Here is a 24483-nt window from a genome sequence, read left to right as displayed (position 1 = left end):
TTATTATTAGGAGTTGGTGTAGGTGGCGCAGCAGGCAATCGACTAACAAGTGCCTGAAGAGCTTTGCCGACCTGTGCATCAATTAGCTTTTGCAAAGCTTCAGTTGTAACTCCTTCAAAATGTTCAGATTGCTCTTGTTGATCAGCACGGGATTCAGTAACAGGAGTGCCTTCACGAGATTGACGTGGTGAATTTAGAGGAGAGGGAACCACGTTATCTTGATTTTGATGTATTTGATTCTCATGGTTTCCCAATGTGTTATTACTATTGTTGTCGGCGTTGTTGTTTGACATGGTGACGCCAATAGATAAGATATAGCTTAAAAGGAAAGATTATCAGATTCCCGGTAACGGAACCAATTTGTTTAACCAAAAATCTGAGTTCTTTGGTCAAAGCTAAAAAGAAATTCGGGTTACTGATAATCAGGAGACAAAAATAAAATACTTTTGAGAACGATGGTAAAGAAGCAAATAGATGTGTATTTCAATAAATTCTCAATAGTATTCCGTGTCCTTACAAATGATGATACTTCTTCCTTTTATAGATAATTCTAGGTAAAGGAATGAAGCCTCAGTTTTAATGATATAATCATGAGTAATAAATGATATTAAATAAGCCGTTATACAATCATTCCTATTAAATACCAATTTCGTAACGTATCAAGTATTTAATAATGAATTTGGACTCCTTTCTGTCACCAGATCTTTGCTTTCAATGCCTTCTATCTGTTGGCTGTAAATAATTTAAATTGGTACGAGACTCGTATCTATACGTCGTTTCGTGCCTATTTAAATTCTTCTTCCCGTAGCTGTTTCCATCCGTGCCTCTTAGTCAATTGCTGCGCTTTGACCATTTAACTAATCCACGTGTCATGCCACATCATCTTTTAATATAAACTCAATTTTTTTCCAATACAGGGCAGCGACTAGGGATTCCCTAGGAATTTTCCCCCCAGAAAAAAACATTCAAAATTTGAATACTTCAAATGAATTTAAATTCTTGAAAGTTGAAAATTTGAATAAAAATAGGATATTATCAAACATTTGAGAATGTTACAAGATAAATTAAATTAGGAAAAATGTTTAGTATGTTTGACTATTAGGTACAAGTGGAGTTTGAATAGAACAATGAAATGTTAGGAACATGTCATGCGTAAAGTTCATTTTTAGCAAATGCCTAATTTCAGATATATGGCCTAAATTTAACCACATACCTATGCCAACTCTTGTCATTTCTGGTCTTCAGCAGTATTATCTACTATTATTGGGGACTAAAACGAAATAAAAATAAGTTGAGGATGTTGAATTTAAATCGGGCCATGACCGTTGGAACTGTCGTTTTAGTCCTTGAGGTTTTTAAAGTTGTGCACATGGTTCGGTAATTAAACTAAACGAATCAGGCCAATGGCATGGGCATCAAATTGGATTTATTTTAATAATTCTGATTTTTCAGCATTTATTTCCAAAAAAATGAAGTTTTATTTTACTAAATCATTTGTATTACTTGTCGAGCAAGTTAATCCTGTTTTTTATTCGTCAAAATCAGTTGGCGTGGTCAAGCTATAAATCTCTGCTAAAGATTAAGATAATCCCATTTAATCGCCATGTCTGATAACTTACTGAACCCTACTTCTAGTCTTATTTCTTACATTTGTTATGAGCCTGTTTGAATGCAGAAAGAGATTTTAAGCAGAAAAAATAATAAGTTAAAATTGCCCAACTATATGTCTTCCATGTCAAGTGCCCAACTATATTTCTTTAAGCTGGAAGAATAAAGAAAATATAAATTTGCAGCTCTTGAGCCGAGTTAAGCGAAAACAACCCCTCTATCTAAAAGTCTGCTTACACACTACTCTCCCCAAACTGCACTTGAAGGACTATCCAATATGTCGTTGCTATTATTGTTGGTCATAATGCAATGTACGTAGAAACCATTAAAAATTGTTATGAGATATATAAAATATTCTGATCGAAAGTGTTTTTTTTAATGAGTTTTATGCGATTCGGATCTAATATTAATAGGTGCGTGGCCTTCTATAGTTCATTTGCATGCAGCCACGTTGCTAAACAACTCATTTTGTGGCACTGGAAATTCCCTTTTCTAATTCTTTTCATTAGAAGCTCCATTAATCAGATCGCAAATGAAAAATCGAATTGTAAAGTCGACAAGAAAGAATATGCTTTGCATTTAATATTTTAATTGGTTCAATAACCTAGGCATCACGCCGAATGTTTTAAATAGAAGAATTTGCAGCCATTGTGATTCTCTGCAAAAAAAAATTCTTTTTCTTTTTCTTTGGCTTTTTGCCTTTTGTTTTTCCCTAACTTTTGAGTTTTTTCTTTTTCTTTTGGGATTTCCTTTTAGCAATATGGAAATAAAGAGGAAAAGTTTGTGATCTTTGAACTTCAATGAACACTATATATAATCTACGCTCTCCACTTTTGATCTTTAAACATGAGTTGGATGAATAATATGTATGTTCTACTTATGCAGGGGCGAAGCTACACTCTTGTAAGAGTGATCAATTGACTACTATTCGACGAAAAATTATATTGCACATATAGGTAAAATATTAGATTTTAGAGGTATATAACATATATATGAATATCCTTAGTTGGGAACTTTTTTTACTTCTTTCAAGTTTGAACACCCTTGGAGAAATTCCTGACTTCAACATTGCTAGTCTAAGGAGTTGTATTGGTTAACGATTATAATCCCGGAACAAAATTTGAGATTGCATTTATCTCAACGTTAGTTATAGGTATAAATTAAATTAATATCAGTACAAACTTCATACTAAAATCTTGGTATTAACCACTCCATCGGTTCACTTTTACTTGACACATTTTGACTTTTCACGCCCCTTAAGAAATAATAAATAAAGTGCATAATTTGTCATGATACTCATATTAATTGATGCATATTTTATTGGATTTGAGAAAATGATTTGAAATGAGTAATAAATACTGTGGGTATAACAGGAAATTTTTTTTATCTTCTTTTGATATGCGTAAAGTGACAAGTAAAAATGAAAAATTTATTTTTGGTATAAATCTATATTATATTAAAAGGAGAGTAGTATGCATTGTGGTTAAGCCAAGTGGCAAGCTAAAATGAAGTCACTTGGCAATTTTAGGACAACATTAATAATTAGGAATTATAAATAGAAACATAATTAATGGAAGTAGTTTAATGAATCCTATACATAATCTAAATAGATCTTAGACAAATCTAATCTATATATCTATATTTATATTTATATTTATATGTATATTTGTATCTATATATTGATCCACTCATAGATTTTTCTTCTATATTAGCTAGAAATAAAGAGGTAAAAAATTAATTAAATAAATATAATAGAACAAATAAAAAATATAGAGATACGTAAATTGAGATAACTTATGATTATTTATATTTTGGAGTAAGTTAAAATATAAAATAAAACTAGGAGAGTAGCATTGTGGTTAAGCCAAGTGGCAAACTAAAATGAAGTCACTTGGCAATTTTAGGACAACATTAATAATTAGGAATTATAAATAGAAACATAATTAATGGAAGTAGTTTAATGAATCCTATACATAATCTAAATAGATCTTAGACAAATCTAATCTATATATCTATATTTATATTTATATTTATATGTATATTTGTATCTATATATTGATCCACTCATAGATTTTTCTTCTATATTAGCTAGAAATAAAGAGGTAAAAAATTAATTAAATAAATATAATAGAAAAAATAAAAAATATAGAGATACGTAAATTGAGATAACTTATGATTATTTATATTTTGGAGTAAGTTAAAATATAAAATAAAACTAAAATTTACTTAAGATATTAAAGATTTATTGAGTTTAAAAATTTTAAAAATTCAAGTAGCAAAATAAGATCTTATATAAAGTATACAAATTATTTATAAGGTAAGAAAAAAAATTAAAGAATCAGTAAAAATATTTTAATAACAAGAATAATAAAGTCATATTAATATTGATAAATCGGGCAAATAAATATTTTATACGTAAATATTACTATATTATTTAGATATAATGGGTTCAAACAATTAAGAAAATATTTTTATATGATTAATATTTGAATTGAGTTTAGTTAGTTTAAGTTTGAAAGCATAACATGAATTTTTAAAATGCGGTCCAATTTAGAAAATAGAATGATAAAAAAATATTTGAAGTTGAGATGGGAAAGTTATTTAATTTGTATCTATATTATATTAGAATAAGTGTGACAGAAATATATATTAAATTCAAACAAGCTAATAAAAATTCACATGACAATGTATTAATATTAGGAATTGAATAATATAATATAAAAAATACAGACTAAATAGAGAAAAAATATAAATTCAGATTTTTTATCATAGAAAAACAGGGTAAAAATAATTTAAATTTGAGATAAGAAAGTCTTTTATATTGTGATAAGAAAAGTCATAATATGGGTAAGTCCACGTAACTCAAGTCTAATATACAAAATCAAAAACTAATAATATTGAATAATAAAAATAAATTAGAGATAATGTGAGGATACGTATAAATCATAAGTTTAGAAAATAAAATAAAGTAAATATACAATACTTAAAAATATTATTAAAATTTAAATAATTTAAAATTTTCAAGCAATATTTTTAAATCAAAATAAATATTTATTTAATGATTAAAAAATTATATATTTATCTATATTATATTAAATAATAGTAGTTGATAATGATATTAAATAAAGTTACAAGTTAATGAAAAGCCACACAAAAACGTAATAAGACTATATATCAGTTTAAAAATAGCAAAATTACGTTAAATTATTAAAAATGTACTAATCGAAATGAAAGGGAAAGACTATTTGAGATTAGAAAGTTCTTAAAACTATGATGAGAATGCTCAAACTATAGATAATACCACAAAATTGAAGTTTTATTTATGAAAAATAAAATAAAAAATAAAAAATAAAAAATAAAAAATAAATTTATATATAGGTAATTTTACTAATAAAAATTAAAAATTAATTTTGTATCTTAAAACTAAAAAAGAAAGAAAATTTATATAAAGAAATAATATGACACTGAAAATATTGCTACAACATTCAGATATAATAGGTTCAAAATAATTAAGAAATATTTTTTATGATTAAAATAAAATTTTAAAAATACAAAATAAAATTCTAATATAGGTAATTTTACTAATAAAATTAAAAATTAAATTTGCATCTTAACGATAAAAAAGAAAGAAAATTTAACTGCATTTAATACAAAAATAATTACTAAGAGAACTCAATACACTTGGAATATAATAATCAAATAAATTAATTCAAAGTTATAATTTAAAATAAAATATGATATTATTTTTGTTATAGGTGAAACATTAATATAAAAACTAATTAAAATATTGTAGTAGGGAAGAGAATGCATAAAAAATAGAGGCAGTGTAAGGATACTTATACTTTAAATTAATTTAAAAACAAAATAATTAAATTATAGTTTAAAATATTACTTTAAATTTAAATGATTAATAAATTCCGAAATAAGAGGTTACAAACGTAAAATTATATCAAATTTCAAGAATAAAATATTTATATTTATTAAAGACTATTAAAGGATAATAAGCAATACATTAATTTAATTATTAAGCTAATAAAAATTATGTAATAGTATAATAATATTAAATAATAAATAATACAATAACTATAAGAAAAGAACCAAAAAATAATTTGCATAAAAATGATGTGATAAATAAGACATATTTGACTTTCAAATAAAAACAAAGTGGTAGTAAGAATTTTATTAAAATAATATTATCTAATATGCTCAAACAAGACAGATCATAACATGACATGTTTAGTATTCTTTAATATTGACAGCGAAACGAAATGCAAGTACTAAAAATAAGGGTTATGCTACTACAAATATATATTAAAAAAAAATAGGTTGTCTACTACGAGATTTAAACAATAATTTCATATCCTTCTTCGTAATTAATATCTAATGTTATATAATTTTTATCTCAGAGGTTTATATTTTAAGGTTATTCGCACATGATTCAAACAACCTATATCACAATTTGACATGATTTTTGTTCGCGCATTGCGCGAGTATTAATACTAGTGTTAAGTAAAAGTGAATTGAGGAAGTAACTCACATTGGATGTGGATAACAATTTTAAGATTATAATCATGAGATTATTAATCCCTAGATAAGCCTCTTTGGAACCAAACGATTCGCTACTTCCATATATAATAATACAACTTTCTTTCTTAAATTTAAATATGGAAAAAGGAAGGGAAAAAATAAGCATCCTATTAAATACATCCCACGGCTATATAATGCCCATTGATCTTAAATCATGCCTTGAGAATAACGTGGTCTAACAATTCTATTTATTGTACTCGTTTTCCACGTCAGAACATTTCTATTTTCACTTTTTTTTTCTTTTAATGAGAGGGATTTCTTCTGTCTTTGTTTACTTTTATATATTGATATATTTACAAAAGGTCCATTTCTATAGAATAATTTTTTCTGATTGCAAAATATTTTTTAAAGTAAAGTATTAATCGAAGAACCTCTATAATATGATTCAATCATGAACACACCAACTAAACAATCAGCTCCTGACATTTTAAAAATTCTACGCACAATTTAATATATGTAGGATTTTCGTTATATAGGATTCTAATTAACTGTTTGTTCTTGAAAACACATGCATGGGTATATTTGTAATTATTAATCAAAATTAAGAAAGTGGAGTAAATAATCAAAAGAGATTTTTAAGTTCAAAATAAAAAATTCACATGTGTGTATTAACTTTTGAGAAACGTATAAAAAGGGAATAACATTTCATTCTTCTTGGTTAAAGATTTTGATTTGAAATCTTAAAGATTTGTTTAAATCCATAATGTCACATTTCAGATCGCAATGCTTATGTGTAGGTTAAATAAACGTAAATATTGACAGTGAACGACTGAAAGTACGTAATATCAATTCACAAATAGTAGTAGTTGTTACGTATATGACCGTCTGGTGCCGCGGATAGGACTTCTTTTTTCTTAATCAGATATCTCGAGTTTGAGTTTTGGGTATGAAAAAATTCTTGGTAGGGGAGCGATTCCCCCTGATTGGGGCCCTATGCGGCGCAAATCCAGATGTGATCGGGTTCCAATGAGGTTACCAATCGCCGGGTGAAAACCAAAAGCAAAAAAAAAGTTATTACGTATATGTAAACTTGGAGGAGGTCTTTCAATAAATAATTAAAGTAACTTCAATCAAGCCTAATAAAGTGGTATTAAAATGCATAGAACTCTTTCAATGCATCCCTTGTCAACATCAAATGATGCAATTAAGCACAATAAAGTGGAAGCCTAGCAATTGTCAATATCAAAAATTAAAATAGTTGGCCATAAGAAAAACTTTATGGGTCCATCCGTGTTATTATCAAGATTGGACTAATAACACATGTATTGGGCATGAGTTTAATTAATTGAAAGTCACCTAATAGACGATGATTGAAATTCATTTTTTCTTTTTAATAATTGTGGAGTTTAGGCATATTTCGATTAATTCCACATAATACATGTTTCCCTCAAGACTTCCCTCTTGAGTACCGTTGAAGACCATTTACTAATTATATTGTTTGTTATGTTATATATTTTAATTAATGTGGAAATATCTTTTTTTAGGTAACTCATTTTTTTTTAAAATTTTTTTCACTTTCTACTGTATCTCTTCTATGAATCTAAAAACTTTTTCTATGAATTCTTCTATTTCTAATATTAGAAGTAGTTATTTTTTCACATTTTGTAGATGCACTAGCTATGATATAAACCAGCCGATAAGTATTCATTTTCATGTAATATCGTGTGGAAAAATACATGCTAATACGAAATGAATTTAACTATTATCCATTGGCAAAATAAAGAAAATTTCTGGTATCTAATCATCTTTACATGTTACAGATACGAGTCCAAAACTTAAATAGTGCCAAAAATGGCACAAAATACGTTTCTACTGTTAAAAAAAAGTTACATAAATACATAAAATATTGCGTTTTACTTTAACGGAAAGTTAGCCGTTAAAGTTAAACGCAGTACTATACTGCGTTTTATTAAAAAATTATTTTTTTTAGGAAAAGGCATTACAATATTGCGTTTAACTTAAACGCAGTATTGTACTGCGTTTCAGTATAATATTTGGGCCCACTTCTGCAGGACACTTAAATCCCTATAATTTATTATAAGAAAACGCAGTACAATACTGCGTTTAAGGGAAACGCAGTATTATACTGTGTTTTCTTATAATAAATTATAGGGACCCTTCTTCTTCCTTGGCTTCACGACAGAAGCCATTGTTTAATCCCCCACCACTGCTGGTCCCTCCCCCTCCCCCGCGATTTAAAAAAAAAATTCTTGGGCCCCACCCGTACACAAAAAGCGAAGAGTGTAGGTCCCGCATACATCACAAGCCTTGGATTCCTTCTTTCGGGTTGAAAAATTCAATTTGGATCTATTTCAAAAAACTTAAATTGAGGTATTTCGATTTTGTTTATGTCGAAACTCGTAGAGCATATGCATATTTGTTTTATTGAATGTGTTTTCACGTTGATTTGTGTTATATTTGTGTTTAAATTTGTATGTTATTTTTACCCGGATTGAATTATTAGCCTTGGGACAAAAAATAGTTAATTATTAGCCTTGAATTATTTATTTAATTTGTTGTTCATATGTATGTTATGTTTGTTGTTTTTATATGTAATAGTGGCCTTTTAGCGTAGTAAAATATAGTGTCTTTTAGCGTAGTAAAATATAGAGCCTTTTAGCATAGAGTCTCTGTAGTTTAAGTATGTACTAACTACAAACTCTATCCAATTACACTTTACAAAATTTATTGTTTAATTTATAAAAATAAACTTACAAAACTAACAAATTAATATATGTTGTTAAATTAACTCAAATATCGAGTCTGGAACCCATAGCTAATTACTCAGTCCAAATCAATAATTAATTATTTAATTTATTAAACTAACAAAATTCTAAAAATATTGAAATTGACACACATAATAATTAAGGATAACTTGGTGCTACTGGGCCTCAAATATCGAGCCTGGAACCCATTGATAATTACTCAGTCCAATTTTAAAAATAATTATTTAATTTATTAAACTAACAAAATTCTAAAAATGTTGAAATTGACACACATAATAATTAAGGATAACTTGGTGCTCCCGGGCCTCAAATAACTTGCGGCGTCCAGCTTCTTCCCAACAATCATACATCATGCTTTTGATTCCGCAGTCGCACCTTGGGCAATAAAGGGGTTGTTGAGACATCTCTTAAAGAGAAACTTTGGTCTTATGGAAATATTTGTTATAGGTTGTTGTTAAGCGCAGAAAATAACTAGAATACGCTTGTTATTTATAGGCAAGATTTCACATAAAACGTAATATTATACCACGCTTTACATACACGTAAACCGTAGTATTATACCACGCTTTACATATTAAATTTCTCTGGAACAAAACAGGTTTTTCACATGGTTTTCAGCTTTTTCAGAACGACAAGACAACTCAATAAAACGTAGTATTATACCGGGCTTTACATATTAATTTTTTCTGCAAGAAAACAGCTTTTTCACATGGTTTTAAGCTTTTTTTAGAACGACAAGACAACTCAAAAAAATATAGTATTATACCGCGCTTTACATATATATATATATATATATATATATATATTAATTTTTAGATTGGTCTTCCTTAGTAACACCAATAAGTTGAATATTTGAACAATTCTATGGAAAAAATACCACATTATGTAAATAATGGCAACAATTCTATTTTAACAACATTTTTATTGTAACGGAATTTGAACAATAATTTTATTTTAACATGACAACACAAACACAAACATAGAAAACCTAAAGATACACATAACAAAAAACAAACAGTACAACTAATAAAAATACTTGACAAGGGAAACATAAAGATACAGTACTACGCTCAACACGTACAAGCCACTGTTTAGTCACGTCCGGCTACTACTCTCTGCTCCAACCACTTGAGTTGGTCTTCCAGCTTTTTATTTTTCTTCTTCCACCTCCTTGAGTTTCGCCTTCAACTCCTCAATTTCTTGGTTGGTTCGGCACTCTCTTTTCCATTGCCTCGTACACAAATTATAAAGATCATAAATTCTTTCTTTGTAATATTTCTGCTCACATGGTTCATCCATCCATACCTCAAAATCACATGTAGGCTCGTCGGGTTGCCTATCAAACTTTTTCATACATGCCCAGTAGCGGCATCCACCTTCTTCTCACCAATTGTACAAACTGCATTTTTCTCCGCAATAGCACATTGGGACATAAAGGGGTTGTTGAGACATTTCTTAAAGAGAAACTTTGATTTTATGGAAATATTTGCTATTGGTTATTGTTAAGCACAAAAAATAACTAGAATGCGTCCGTTATTTATAGGCAAGATTTCACATAAAACGTAGTATTATACCACGCTTTACATATTAAATTTCTCTGAAACGAAACAGCTTTTCACATGGTTTTCAGTTTTTTCAGAACGACAAGACAACTCAATAAAACGTAGTATTATACCGCGCTTTACATATTAAATTTTTCTGCAAGAAAACAACGTTTTCACATGGTTTTCAGGTTTTTTAGAATGACAAGACAACTCAAAAAAATGTAGTATTATACTGCGTTTTACATATTAAATTTTTCTGCAACAAAACAACTTTTGGAGATGGTTTTCAGCTTTTTCAGAACGACAAGACTACTCAAAAAAATGTAGTATTATACCGCGCTTTATATATTAAATTTATTTTTTACTATTAATTTTTTTTTATTTTTTACAAACACCAATAAGTTTAATATTTGAACAACTATATCAAAAGATCATGTTAAAAAATAAGATGTAACAAGATTATGGAACATAATTTTATTTGATAGATATTGCAACATACACAAGTACAGACATGTATTACAAAAAAATAATACGAAGACAAAAGACTAGGGGTATCCTTGATAGTTGGGTACATTCGACGAACTTGCACCAGGAGCTGGATTACCACCGCCACGCACACCACCTGAAGGACATTTACGACGGTCGTGTCCTATTTGCGAGCATATGCCACATTTACGCGCATAAACGGTGTCACCAACATCCATTTGGTTCCGTATACGCGTTCTCTTTTGCATTTGCATCTTGTGCAAATAGTCCTTGTTACATACCATCTTAAAAGGTTCCGACGGCCAATAATGCTCAACACCTAATGGCTACAGCTGCCCACTATACGTGTCTACGTATGCAGCAACACTGTATTGCCTATCAATATAGTTGGTTGCCCCAAAACAAACTTGTTGAAAGCACTTCAACGCATGTGCGCACGGCATGTGGTAGATGGTCCATTTCCCACATGAACACAACCTTCTGGCTTCATTCACCGTCTGTAGATTATTCCCACGGTGTCCGCGGATAGCGGTCTTAACTTCAAAAACACCCCGGCCATGATCGTACTGTAGAAATGAATGCCAATGTGCTCGCCTCCTGTACCTTTCAAATCTTCTCATGGGTATTGGCATAAATTGAACACCCCTGTCCATCAATGTCGATGCAGCTCCATGCCTTTCAACTAACCTCTCCGCACTCTGTTTAAATGTCATGCGGACCATGGCAGTGACAGGCAATCCACGGGCAGACTTCAACAAGCAGTTGAATGGTTTCGACACATTTGTAGTTAGGGCTCCCCATCCTATGCCGCCATCAGCATGCAATGTACACATGTGAAGCTCATGTCCCATCAGCTAAGTATAGGCTCGTGGATCTAGCTGCCAGATCACTTCCATGCGCCTCATGAATTTGCACTGCCGGTGCTCAGTTACAACCATCCACATTAAGTCATGCAAGACCTTGTCAGGATATTTCTTCTGGAAATTGGCCTTCAGGTGCTTCACACAGTAACGGTGGTATGCATAGGGTTCCTGCCATTCAGGCAAGTGCCGTACAGAACTTAAAATACTACCATGTCGATCAGATATTAGACAAATACCTGAACGCTATTTGACAACGTGCTGCTTCAAGTGGTTCAAGAAAAACGTCCACGTCTCTTTGCTTTCGTTGGCACAAATGGCAAAAGCTAGTGGAAATATTTGTCCGTTAGCATCTACTGCAACTGCAATCAAAATCTTAATATCATACTTTCCATAGACATAAGTACCGTCTATGAAAATTACAGGACGACAATGCACAAAACTACCAATTGCTGGTTTAAATGACCAGAACACATAGTTGAAAATATATTCCGGTCTGTCCGGACTCCGCTCAAGCCTCCATTCAACAACAGTCTCGGGGTTAAAGTGTTGCAGTGCAGCCATGTACCCGGGAAGTGATGAAAAAGACTTATCCCAGTCGCCATAAATAAGTTCAAAGGCACGTTTGCGACCGAGATATGCCTTTCTTTTGGTTATAGTACAACCATACTCCTGGTGGACGACTGTAATACACTCTTTAATCTTGAACCTAATGGACACTTCCAAATATAGAATCAAGACAAGAGAAATTAAGTCTACATCTAGGTTGAAATGATTCTCATTGAATGTGTCCATTTCACATCTGTGGGTGCTAATAAATTTACCCACTTCCACAAACCTGATTTCTTCTTGCTGGCACATAACATCCAGTGACAACCCATAAAGTCTCTACGGCATACAGCCTTGTATACCTCCGTAGTTCACTCCCTTACCGTCATCTCATGGCACTCTCTTACACTATAGATTTTTACAGCCCTAATTAGGCGAGCTTTATCGGGGAAATACATGCCCTTTGTCAGAGCCGCTGGTCTAGACTCATCCCACATCGCTGACCGAATTTCGTCATCATCCTGTGTGAGGGCACCACGTTCGGCATACTTGGCAAATTATCAAGGTAGGGAATATTCCGCTCATGAAATGGCATGTGGGACTCGTACACTCTTGGTCTAGCGGGAGGTAGAAGAACATGCTCCCTCGTCAGCGCAGGTTCAACATTCACTTCCTCCTCCTCATCACCCTCATGAGGGAAGGGTGTGTCATCTCCAAACTCATCCGCATTGTTGTCAAATTCACTATCATCTTCCTGACTCTACGCATCTGCCAAATCACGAGTCAATACGTCGTCTATGGGCAATTGTGTGAGGTCAGAAACATCAAGAAGCTCGTTTTCACTGCACAAAAAGAACAAAATGATAAGTTACCCAACTAGATAAATACTTTACACATAGCTATATCAATTTACTTACAAGTCGTACTGTCTTGACGTTTCATGATGGATATTTTCTTGTTGGTGATGACTCCCGGATGGACCACCGTGGTCCAATATGCTAGAACTATGCATATTCCAACTAGGGGCGGGGTTATAAATTATAAAATTTATATCCGGACGGTACCCCCTATGAAAAATATGAGTGTTAATACAAATCCAATTAAAACATAAAATAAACAATGCTAAAGCGTAGAAAAATTGAAGTTTGTCAGTCGTCTTGTGGATTATATAAAGTCAAAAAATTATTTTGTGGCTGCTCATTCGCCGGTGGTGACAAGTTTAAATCAAGGCAAGCTCTTTCACCAGCAATCTGTCCGGCAAAAACTGCTCTAGAATAACCACCCGATGACTGGGGGTTATCCCTACTATGCACGCCCTCATTATTGGGAACGTCTTCAACCTTGACGTATATTTCCAACAATTTTGTTACAATAAATTCCCTGTATTCATCCGGAATCCGCAAAAAATCTCTAAGAGTTTTATCATCTTCGATGTTAAACTCAGAATAACAAGCAAACCCCTGCGGAGTCACTGAATACGGAAATCTACCGGTTACTTTAAACCCCTCATGAATTTTTACGTAACAACGATACCAATTTATCGTACTCCATTGTAAGCGGCAATTTAACATGACATTGTGGAGGTGAGCTATACGTCACAGAGTTATTCTCAAGCATAACCTCACCCACCCCCCACCCCCCAATATAATGAAACCTTTATTTTTGGCTCTTCAGACATTATAAAAAAATGATTGATAAGAAGAAGGGAAAAGTATGAACGGAAGTTTGAAGAAAGTATTGAATGAATTCTCATAAAATTGAAACGCCTTTAAATAAGGCAAGTCCGAGCTTGAGGTGCAGATTTTTTTAATGTAAAACACAGTACAATACCACGTTTTATGTATTTGAATTATTGTTATGTCAGTTATCCGAAGAACACTTATTGGTGGGCCCAAAAATCAGAGTAAAATGCAGTATAATAATACGTTTCAGTGCAAAACGGAGTATAATACTGCATTTTATACTAAAAATAAATATTCTCTGCAGTCCTGCAGAAGTGGGCCCAAATATTATACTGAAACGCAGTACAATACTGCGTTTAAGTTAAACGCAGTATTGTAATGCGTTTTCCTAAAAAGAATTAATTTTTTAATAAAACGCAGTATAGTACTGCGTTTAACTTTAACGGCTAACTTTATGTTAAAGTAAAACGCATTATTTTATTTATTTATGTAACTTTTTTTTAACAGTAGAAACATATTTTGTGCCATTTTTGGCACTATTTCGGTTTCGGACTCATACAGATGCATATAGCCTTTTATCTTTCAAGATCATAAATTTAATTTTTTGTGAATACAGTCAAATCTCTCTATAACAGCCTCGTTTGTTTCCAATATTTTTGGATGTTGTAACGAAGTGCTGTTATAGAGAACATATATTATAACATAAAATAAATATTAATTCCGAAAAAACTTGACTTTTATAGTGAAGTGTTATTATATAGGGATACTGTTATAGAAATGTCTGCATGTATTACATATAAATATAAATATTTTTTGAATGATCTACACTCTATATGTATATGTATAAATTAAACTCTTATCCATCCTCAGTAGACGTTATAATTATCTTCCTCGAAGGGGACAAGTTTGATGACTTTGGCAGTAATAAAAAATTATTTAAATAGCAGAATATCGTTATCTCTCCAATTTATTATGAGTATCCCCAATACTTTTGAAGAATTATAAAATTCACCACAAACAAACAGTGGATTTCACATCAATTTGACTGTGGGGAAATCTTCACACGTCATCTGATACCTGTGCTACGAAACTGATTTGTTATTATTTAATTTTTTAATTATTTAATTACTTAAGTTTTCCTACTACTATATAATTATATGTCTTCATTGTAAAGTTGTCATCAATATTGTACTATATTAGTAATTGTCTTATTATATTTTAAAATAATGTCACTGGAGAGATAACATAGGATTAATCATTCAACTCTTATTCTTGAGAGTCAAATTATAATTGGAAACTCTAGTGAGATAGCCCTATGGTTATTAAATATAAAAGTTAAAATACTTCGTATGATTAAATATAACATAAAACAATTTGTGAGCTCGAGACGCAACTGAAAACATTTACTTTATCTTTTTTAATTTATGTGTTTTCTTTATTTTTTAGTTTATTTTAAAAAGAATTACTCTTTTAATATTTTCTATTTTTTTTATTTTCAACATTAATATTCCATTTCACCCCCTTATTGTAATGATATGGCATACTTAAACTACACGAATTATAGAGCATTTTATGGCGTTATAAACGACTTTAGTTTAACACCATAAGATTAAAAGGTTTTATTTAATAGGTTATGAAATTTCACACACTTAATGAAAAATAAAGTAAAAAGGATATTCATAAACTAACAAAAAATCAATTGTTAACCAAGCCAAAAGTGGTGTTTCTCTCATATCTTCTCATTCAAACCAGGAAAGGGTGAATTTTGCAAATTCAATTAATTATTTCAAAATAATATTTTGACAATCTAGAAATACAAGTGTCATTTATTATTCCTTTCATTTTTCAAGCCTCCCTTTAAATCGAGATGAAGGGTAATCCATACATACTCGTATGATTAAGTGAACGAAATAAATCTTTTAAGGACTGTACAACAGATAAATCTTAAAAGAAAGATCACATGAACGATAATCAGATACGGCTCCAGTATTTAAAATTTATGGATTCGAGCTCGGATTTCTACCAGAATTTGGGTGATTTATTGGGCTCGAATCAATTATTTATAGTACTTATTTAGTAAAAAATTTAACGTATACATATGCAAGTCCGAACCAAAGCTTATGAGTTCTGATGAATCCACATCTTCATCTTTACATCCGCGTCTGATGATAGTAAAAACATGCTATTTCACAATTAAGTTTCTTTAGTTTTGTTTTTTCCACATGGTGTTTGGTATCCGTATTGAAGCCCGACTATATTCGAATTCGCGTCGGGTAGTGTCCCATTCAGGGGGAAGCACTCCCTACCAAAAAAAAATTTATATCCAGGGTTCGAACCCGAAACCTCTGGTTAAGGTTTTTTTTTTAATTTTATTTATTTATTTTTTAAACAAGTTTCTATAACCTAAAGTATATAAATTCTAGTTGCTTGCGTGCAAGATCGTGGTTCTAGCATTTGACCTATTCCATGCAAAAATGGTATAGAATGTGGGAATGCCACATTTTGACATTACATTTTCTATTAATTTGAGAGTGAAAATAAAATAGTTTTCAAGTGAATTTTCTATTAAAAAAATTGTGGTGGTGGTGGTGGTGGTTGAGTTGAAATTTGAAATGGAAAAAATTATCCCAGGAGAAGCCTTCCTAATATGTTTTCTGGTTAAATGAATAATTTGAAACAAATTGAAATTAATATATTTAATAAGTAGCCAATGATTGTCAAACCACCTCGTGCAGTCAAAAAAAAATGTATGAGCTGTAAAGCTAAAAGCAAACACAAGTAACACCTTGGCTCGTTCAAATATCCATTTTTATATTAATAAAATTGTTTACCCTAAAATCGGATAAAAATTGAATTTATACGTGATTTTAAGGATACGTAATATTACATGGATTAAGAAAATAGATCAATATTGAAATTGACGATAAAAGAATAAATGCAAACCACACGAATCGAATAGCCTTGGCCCTCGAGTTTGATCACCCTTGAACCAAAGATGTTTCAACTGACGCATGAACAAAGAAACAAGATAATAAAAGCTAGAAAATGACAGTATATTGCTTTATGTTGCGTAAATATAATGTATTTACAAATGATCAGAACCCCTTTATATAGTAGGAGAGTCCCACTCTTGATACAATTCTATATGAGGTAAGAAATCTCACTATTAGCTAATTAATCGACCCATCCTTGATACGTGTTGAGATTTATGTTGTGATCTACAACCGATCGCGAATATTTCGTCCTTCTGTTATTCGGCTTGGCAAACGTTTTTCGATCTCGCCTGATCTCGATTTTGTTCGGTCCCGGGGTCGAACTTAACGATATAACCTCGCACCTTGGTTCGATATAATTCGAGGTCGAGGCTTAACATATCATATTCCATTCTCGATTAGTCACACAAGGGGCGAGCCTGGTTTTGACCGTATATAGATAGTCCCCTCATTTCTCGGAGAGAAGATGACGAGAAACGATATGAACTTCCGAATCCCGTCTCGATGGGCCATGACGTAAGTGACGAACGGTCACTGAGACACCCAACTGTAACATAAGCGACAAATGGATACCGAAACGTCCCGTCGATCCAGTTACCAAGGCATTAAATGCCTGTCAGTTGCTGGTCGGCCACTACGGGTTATGAACCGTCACCAGCAAGCTATAAGTACCCTAACTTTCCTTTATTCAAACCTTACGTTCAAAGCTCCTCCTATTCTTGTTTTTTCAAAAATCCTTTTGCTTTGCAATTCTTGCACCCAAATTTCTTGAACTTTTAGCAAATCTCATACCATCCTAATTCCCTTTTCTTCTATCCTATAATGACAAAAACTTCTAAGACTGTACCACAAAAGGAGGTCGCCTCTTCATCATGACCCGTTGGCGATGGGGCTGCGGCGGAAACTCACTTTGAGGAATTCGTTATGGCAGGGTGTCCTACCATTACCGATTTTAAGGTTGAAAAGGCCTCCTCGGTACCGGGTCGATGTGAGCCGGTCTCGAGGTACATATGCACAATTACCGATGATCTCCTCACCAAGGTCAAAGAGTATCGCAACTGGTCAATAAGCCTGTGTTGGTTCCTTCACCTGAGGAATCGATCACTACCCATGTGGGCGGTTTTCTAAGTGTTTATACTTACCCCTTCACGTTGGGTCCCTTAGACCCTATCATCATTGCCTTCTGCAATAGATACGACATGACTCTTAGCCAGATCCACCCTTCCTTCTGAAGAATAGTAATTCTCCTCCGATTCTCCATAAGCAAAATCGAGGGATGTTCTTTTACCCTCGATCACCTTATGCGCCTCTCCAATCTATGACTCTATCGAGAGGGGATGATCAAGCTTGCTCGCCGGGCCAGTAGGGCCTTGTTCTCGAGTATAGACGAGGCTCTAGACCGAGGTTGGATGGCCCGATTTGTTCGAATAAAGACTTCGAACCTGATCCCAGCCACAGACATGCCATTTCCCGAGAAATGGAACATGAAACGTAAGTAGTACTTTGCCTTGAAGATTCAATCTTGTTGTTTTCCCTTTTATCTATTTCCTTATTGATGTTTTTGGTGTTGCAGTTGTGGCCCAGATGTCGGGCATAGTTTCTGTACTCAAAGAATTTGTCGAAGGCATTGTGTCACATAGACCATATTCCGAGCGTGCTTGGATGGAATTATCGAAGGGTCTATGGGAGGCCCGTAATTATGGTAAGTTTCTTTTCCTAATAATGTTGGATTTCCTCCTTTCATTGTCGAATTCTTATCTATTTTCTCTTATATGTCTACCCAAGGATGTTGCTATGAGGCCTCCATCTGGTGATGAGTATGTGCCTCTCGAGTCCCCTGCTTCGAGGCAGGTTGATGAAAAGACGAGAAGAAGGGCTCCGAGTTCACCGAACTCGTAAAAGATTAAATCGAAGAAAAGGTCTGATAAGTAGGGATTTTGACCACTTATTTGCTCTCTTTTACTTGCGTCTTAGCTAAAAAATGCTTAAAGATATTACCGAGAACTAATGAAATGTGCTTTCGTGTAGGCTATTGGGAAACGAGCCAAAGAAGTCAAAATTAACTCATAAAGGAGTCAAAATTGGACAAGGACCAAAACAAGGCTACAAGGGGCACAGTAAGGACCGCACAAAAGTGAGTGAGGTCGCAGAACTTAAGGGCGACCTTTGATAGAATTTCAAGGCAAAATATGGACCGTACAATTCTAGTGCGGCCGCATAAGATGGAGTTCAGAGACTTGTATTTTTGGGTCATGAAGAGGTGCGGACCACACCATAATTGTGCGGCCACAGGATGTCAAGTGCGGCCGCACTCATAATTGTGCGGTCTGCAGAAGAGAAGAATCAGAGAGCCATGTTCGGGTTAAAGTTCAAGTGTACGGCCGCACTCAAAATTATGCGGTCCGCACAATCAAATGAAATGCAGCCGCATCCCACTATTATGTGACCACAAAAGGCCATTTGACCAGTCAAGCTCAAGTGTGCGGACCACACAACTTTCGCAGGGGAATTTTTGTCAGATATTTTCAGTTTAGTATAAATAGAACTTTTTGTCATTTTTAGGTTAAGTGGTATCGGTGTAGAGCACCTGGGCCGTTTTCCTTTACTGTTTTGAGTAATTTTGTACTAGATTAGCTTCTAAACATTAGATTTTCTTTCCCTAATCAATTATTATGCATTCTATCTTAATTTCTTCTTTAATTTATGTATTTTTCATGAGTAGCTAAATTTTTATCTAGGGTTGTGGCCCAACCCTAGTGTGGGTACTTAATGGGTGTTTGATTTAGGGCTTGTTTGTGATTGGATTAGTGATATTTAGCCTAGTTCTTGCTTGAATTCAACAATTAATGGTTGCAAACATTGATTCATACCTAATTGACTTAATCCTCTACTTGAGAAAAAGAGAATAAGTATAGAAAAATTTAGCTAACAAGAAATTTTGGTGAACTCAAGAAATTGATAGCCCCAATTAAATGGTCAAACATAGAGATAATAAGACCCGACTTGAGCTTATATCTCTTATTTTGTGCAATACCCATTTGGACTTGAGAAAGCCAAATTGGTCAAAATCACTCAAACTACCGAGAGGTATAGTGTGGGTAATTGCTTGTGATTACTATATTACAACCCCGACCAATCAAACTTGCCCTAGAGTTTACAACCCATTAGGTAACCACCTAGGTAGAAGTCACGACCCTAGATCTTTTATCATTTCAAAAACAACCAAAACTAAAAATATTGCCATCTAGTTTTATAATTGCAATCAATAGCTTAAAGTAGAAGTAGAAACAACAAACAAGAATGTGGAAGTGTAATTTGAGGCACATCATACAATTACACTAAATATATACCTAATCCCAATTCTAACTCCCTGTGGATTTGATTCCGACTTGCGTTGGGTTTTTATAATTGCTTCGACCACCTTACTACCTATATTTGTGGTGTGAGTTTAGGCAACATCAATTTTTGGCACCATTATCGAGGAGTTAAAATGGATTTAGCTATATATCTAGGTTTTTGTGTACTTTGTCTTCTTTTCTTTCCGAGTCACTAACTTTGTTTTTGAATTGCTTTTAGGTACAAGAATGTCTCTCAACAATGAGCCCATCGGGAATTTGCCAATGGGGGAGAATGTGGATGATGACCATGTTGAGGAGGTTTCTCTTGAACCTCAAGCAAATAGACGAGGCCTCCACCCTCAAGATAATGTTCCCATCCCTCCCCCACCTCCACCAAGAGCAGCAACACACCGACAGTTACCAAACGAGGGTTATGCAAGTGCTATAGTCTCGCCCCGTATTAGGGAGGGCAACTTTCAAATCACCAATGTGATTCTTACACTACTTGAGCAACGGGGATTCTTCATCGGGGCTCCGAGTAAAAATGCTTACAAGTATCTCAAAGGATTCGTCGATGCTTGTTGGAGGAGCAAACAAATCAATGTCTCCGAGGACGCGCCGAGGTTGAGGCTATTTCCCTTTTATCTACGGGAAAAGGCATTGAACTAGTTAGAAAGACTACCCAATCATTCCATTCTTCTTTCTAGGGCATATGGAGACACTACAGGATGAGATTCTTGCATTCAAGCAAGATCCTAATGAGCCATTGCACGAGATATGGGAAAGATATCGTACCATGGTTAAAGAGTGCCCGAATAATGATACGACTGAGGTCATGATCCAACAAACCTTCTATAGGGGGATCAATGCAACAAATCAATGTATGGTAAATCAACTCGCCGGTGGGAACTTCTTGAACACGCCTTATGCTGAAGCTTGAGAAATTCTTGATAAGATGGTAGATACCTCATCGGCATGGCAAAGAAGAGCCAATGTTCCGCAAGGTGACCCTAATGTCATTCACCTACACAAGTAACTACATGATCATGGAAAAGCAATTGTCGGTTTGATAACCATAATGAACCAATTGGCCAAAGCTCAGCTTTAACAAGTTCAAGGGCCGAAACAAGTGAATGCAATGGAAGGTGTGAATATGATAGTGAACAAGAGACGACAACAAGGTCAACAAATGCAAAGCCATCCGGAACAATTCATGCAAGATGATAGTGATTATGATCAAGATAATTCGTTCAATGAGAAAGAAGAAGAAGTTCAATATGTCAACAATTATCAAGGCCAAAGAAACAATGCTCAAGGACAAAATCAACAACAATGGCGGTCGCAAGGAAATTGGAACAACCAAGGCCACCAAGGCAATTGGAGTGGTGGTAACAATAATCAAAACAATTGGAATAATCAAGGTAATCAAGGAAATTTGGGAGGTAATCATCAAGGCAATTAGGGTGGCAACAATCAAAGCAATTGGGGAGGTAATAACCAATGAGGGTGGAACAACAACAACAATAACAACAACAGGGGGTCGAGTTTTCAAAGGCCCTTGATTTTCCAACAATCGAGCAATCTACCTCCCTATCCTTCTCAAGGTCCGAGATCTTCTAATAATGAGATGGGTAGAATTGAGAATATGTTTAAACAGACGATGGAGAAAAATGCCGACTCCGATGCTCAACTAGCCTCTCACAACACTTCGATTCGCAATTTAGATGTTCAATTAGGTCAAATCTCACAAGATTTGAACACTCGTCCTAAGAGGGCACTACCTAGTGATATGGTGGTGAACCCAAAGGGTGGGAATAATACGGGACATGCTCTGACCATGACTACTAGAAGTGGAAAAGGTGGAGATGCAACCACCTCAAATCAAAGAATGATTGTGGATGAAGATGTTGTGGTTCAAGAAGATGAAATCCCAAGTAATGTGGTTCAAGCTAATGAAGAAGTGAGAATTGATATTGATGAAAGTGTGGAGGAGACGCAAGAATACGTGAACCCATCTAGGGAACACGTGATTGACATGCCGAAATCGGTAGTGCCAAAGGCTAAGGTGCCAATGCTAAGGCCTCCTCTTCCATACCCTCAAAGGCTTGCAAAGCAAAATAATGAGAACCAATTTAAAAAGTATATTGATATGATGAAAAGTTTGTCTATCCATGTACCATTGGTTGAGGCTTTACAGCAAATGCCAGGTTATGCAAAGTTCATGAAAGACTTGGTCACCAAGAAGAGATCGATGAATTGTGAAACGATCAAGATGACACATCAAGTGAGTGCTATTGTGCACTCAATGGCTCCGAAATTGGAAAATCCGGGTGCTTTCACAATCCCGTGCACTATTGGGAGCGCTGATTTTGCCAAAGCTTTATGTGATCTTGGGGAAAGTATCAACTTGATACCCTACTCGGTGTTCAAAAATTTAGGGATTGGGCAACCAAGGTCCAGTCCATGAGGTTGCAAATGGCGGATCGTCCTATGAAGAGGCCACTGGTATTATTGATGATGTGTTGGTTCGTGTTGACAAGTTCATCCTCCCAGCGGACTTTGTGATTCTTGATTGTGTAGCATACTATGTGGTGCCGATTATTTTGTGTAGACCTTTCCTTGCTACGGGAATGGCTCTTGTTGATGTGAAAGCCGGTGAGCTCACCTTCCGGGTGGGTGATAAAAAGGTGGTCTTCCATGTATGCAAATCTATGAAGCAACTAAATAGCAATAAAGTTTGTTCGTTCGTAAATTTGGTGACGGATGTGATTATTGATGGTTAGTGCCACAATGAATGTTGAGGATAATTTGGAAGCCGTTTTGCTCAACCTTGACGATGATACGGAGAAAAAAGTCTATGTGGAGTGTGTGAATGCATTGCAAAGAATGAGATCGTATACTTATGAACCCCGCAAGCTATCTTTGGATCTTGAAAATCGGAAGACTCCTCCAACAAAGCCCTCAATCGAGGAGCCTCCCACTTTGGAGTTAAGGCCATTGCTTCCACATCTCAGGTATGAATTCTGTGGCCCTTCTTCTACTTTACCGGTTATTCTTTCTTCTTATTTGACTAACATGCATGTAGAGTCCACATTGGAGGTGCTACAAAGGAGGAAAAGAGTAATCAGATGGACATTGGCAGATATCCAGGGCATAAGCCCCGATTTTTTCATGCAAAAGATTATTTTAGAAGAGGGTGCCAAACCCTCTGTTGAGCATCAAAGGAGGCTAAATGAAGGAATGCAAGAGGTGGAAAAGAAGCAGATCATAAAGTGGTTGGATGCCGGGGTTATGTACCCCATTTCCGATAATTCATGGACTTTTCCGGTGCAATATGTCCCAAAGAAAGGGGGCATGACTGTGGTTACCAATGACAAAAATGAGTTGATTCCTACAAGAACGGTGACCGGTTGGAGGGTGTGTATGGAGTATCGCAAGCTCAACAAAGTTACAAGAAAAGATCATTTCCCACTTCCCTTCCTTGATCAAATGCTTGATAGGTTGGCCGGATGTGCTTTCTATTGTTTCCTTGATGGGTATTCCGGCTACAATAAAATTCTCATTTCTCTGGAGGATCAAGAAAAGACTACCTTCGCTTGTCCTTATGGTACTTTTGCATTCTCACGTATGCCATTTAGTTTGTGTAATGCACCGACAACTTTTCAATAGTGTATGATGGCCATTTTTACCGACATGGTGGAGGATATTCTTGAGGTCTTCATGGATGATTTCTCCATGGTTGGAAACTCTTTTAATGATTGCTTGAACAATTTGGATAGGGTCTTGGCTAGATGTGAGTAGACAAATTTGATGTTGAATTAGGAGAAGTGTCACTTCATGGTTGAGGAAGGCATTGCCATCGACCATAAAATTTCAAAGCATGGTATTGAGGTCGACAAGGCCAAAATTGAGCTGATCTCCAAACTCCCTCCCCATACATCAGTGAAGGGAGTGAGGAGCTTCTTGGGTCATGCAGGGTTTTATCGCTAATTCATCAAGGACCTTTCCAAGGTGATGAACGCTTTGTGTAAACTTTTGGAGAAGGATGCCAAGTTCCATTTCAATGAGGATTGCATGAAGGCATTCAAGTTGCTTAAGTTCAAGTTGACT

The 24483-nt window shown here is 34.1% G+C and overlaps 1 protein-coding gene across 1 annotated transcript; it reads left to right on the top strand.

The window, feature by feature from the left end:
• Positions 1-22000: 22000 nt before the first annotated feature.
• On the top strand, positions 22001-23156 carry LOC138869604 (uncharacterized). Its single transcript, XM_070147234.1, has 2 exons — positions 22001-22657; positions 22812-23156. Exons 1-2 carry the CDS (start codon positions 22001-22003, stop codon positions 23154-23156), a joined length of 1002 nt encoding a protein of 333 aa, XP_070003335.1.
• The last annotated feature ends 1327 nt before the right edge of the window (positions 23157-24483 follow it).

This window comes from Nicotiana sylvestris, chromosome 5 (genome assembly GCF_000393655.2).
Source record: "Nicotiana sylvestris chromosome 5, ASM39365v2, whole genome shotgun sequence".
NCBI lineage: Eukaryota > Viridiplantae > Streptophyta > Magnoliopsida > Solanales > Solanaceae > Nicotiana > Nicotiana sylvestris.
Note: the sequence above shows the minus strand (reverse complement) of the source record. Positions and strands in the feature narration are given on the sequence as shown.

Bases quoted from the DNA above. Each gene is read 5' to 3' on its own strand.
- LOC138869604 (XM_070147234.1), top strand. From the start codon at position 22,001: ATGGGTAGAATTGAGAATATGTTTAAACAGACGATGGAGAAAAATGCC. The intron at 22,658-22,811 runs GTGAGTGCTATT...TCAAAAATTTAG, and splicing joins CGATCAAGATGACACATCAA to GGATTGGGCAACCAAGGTCC.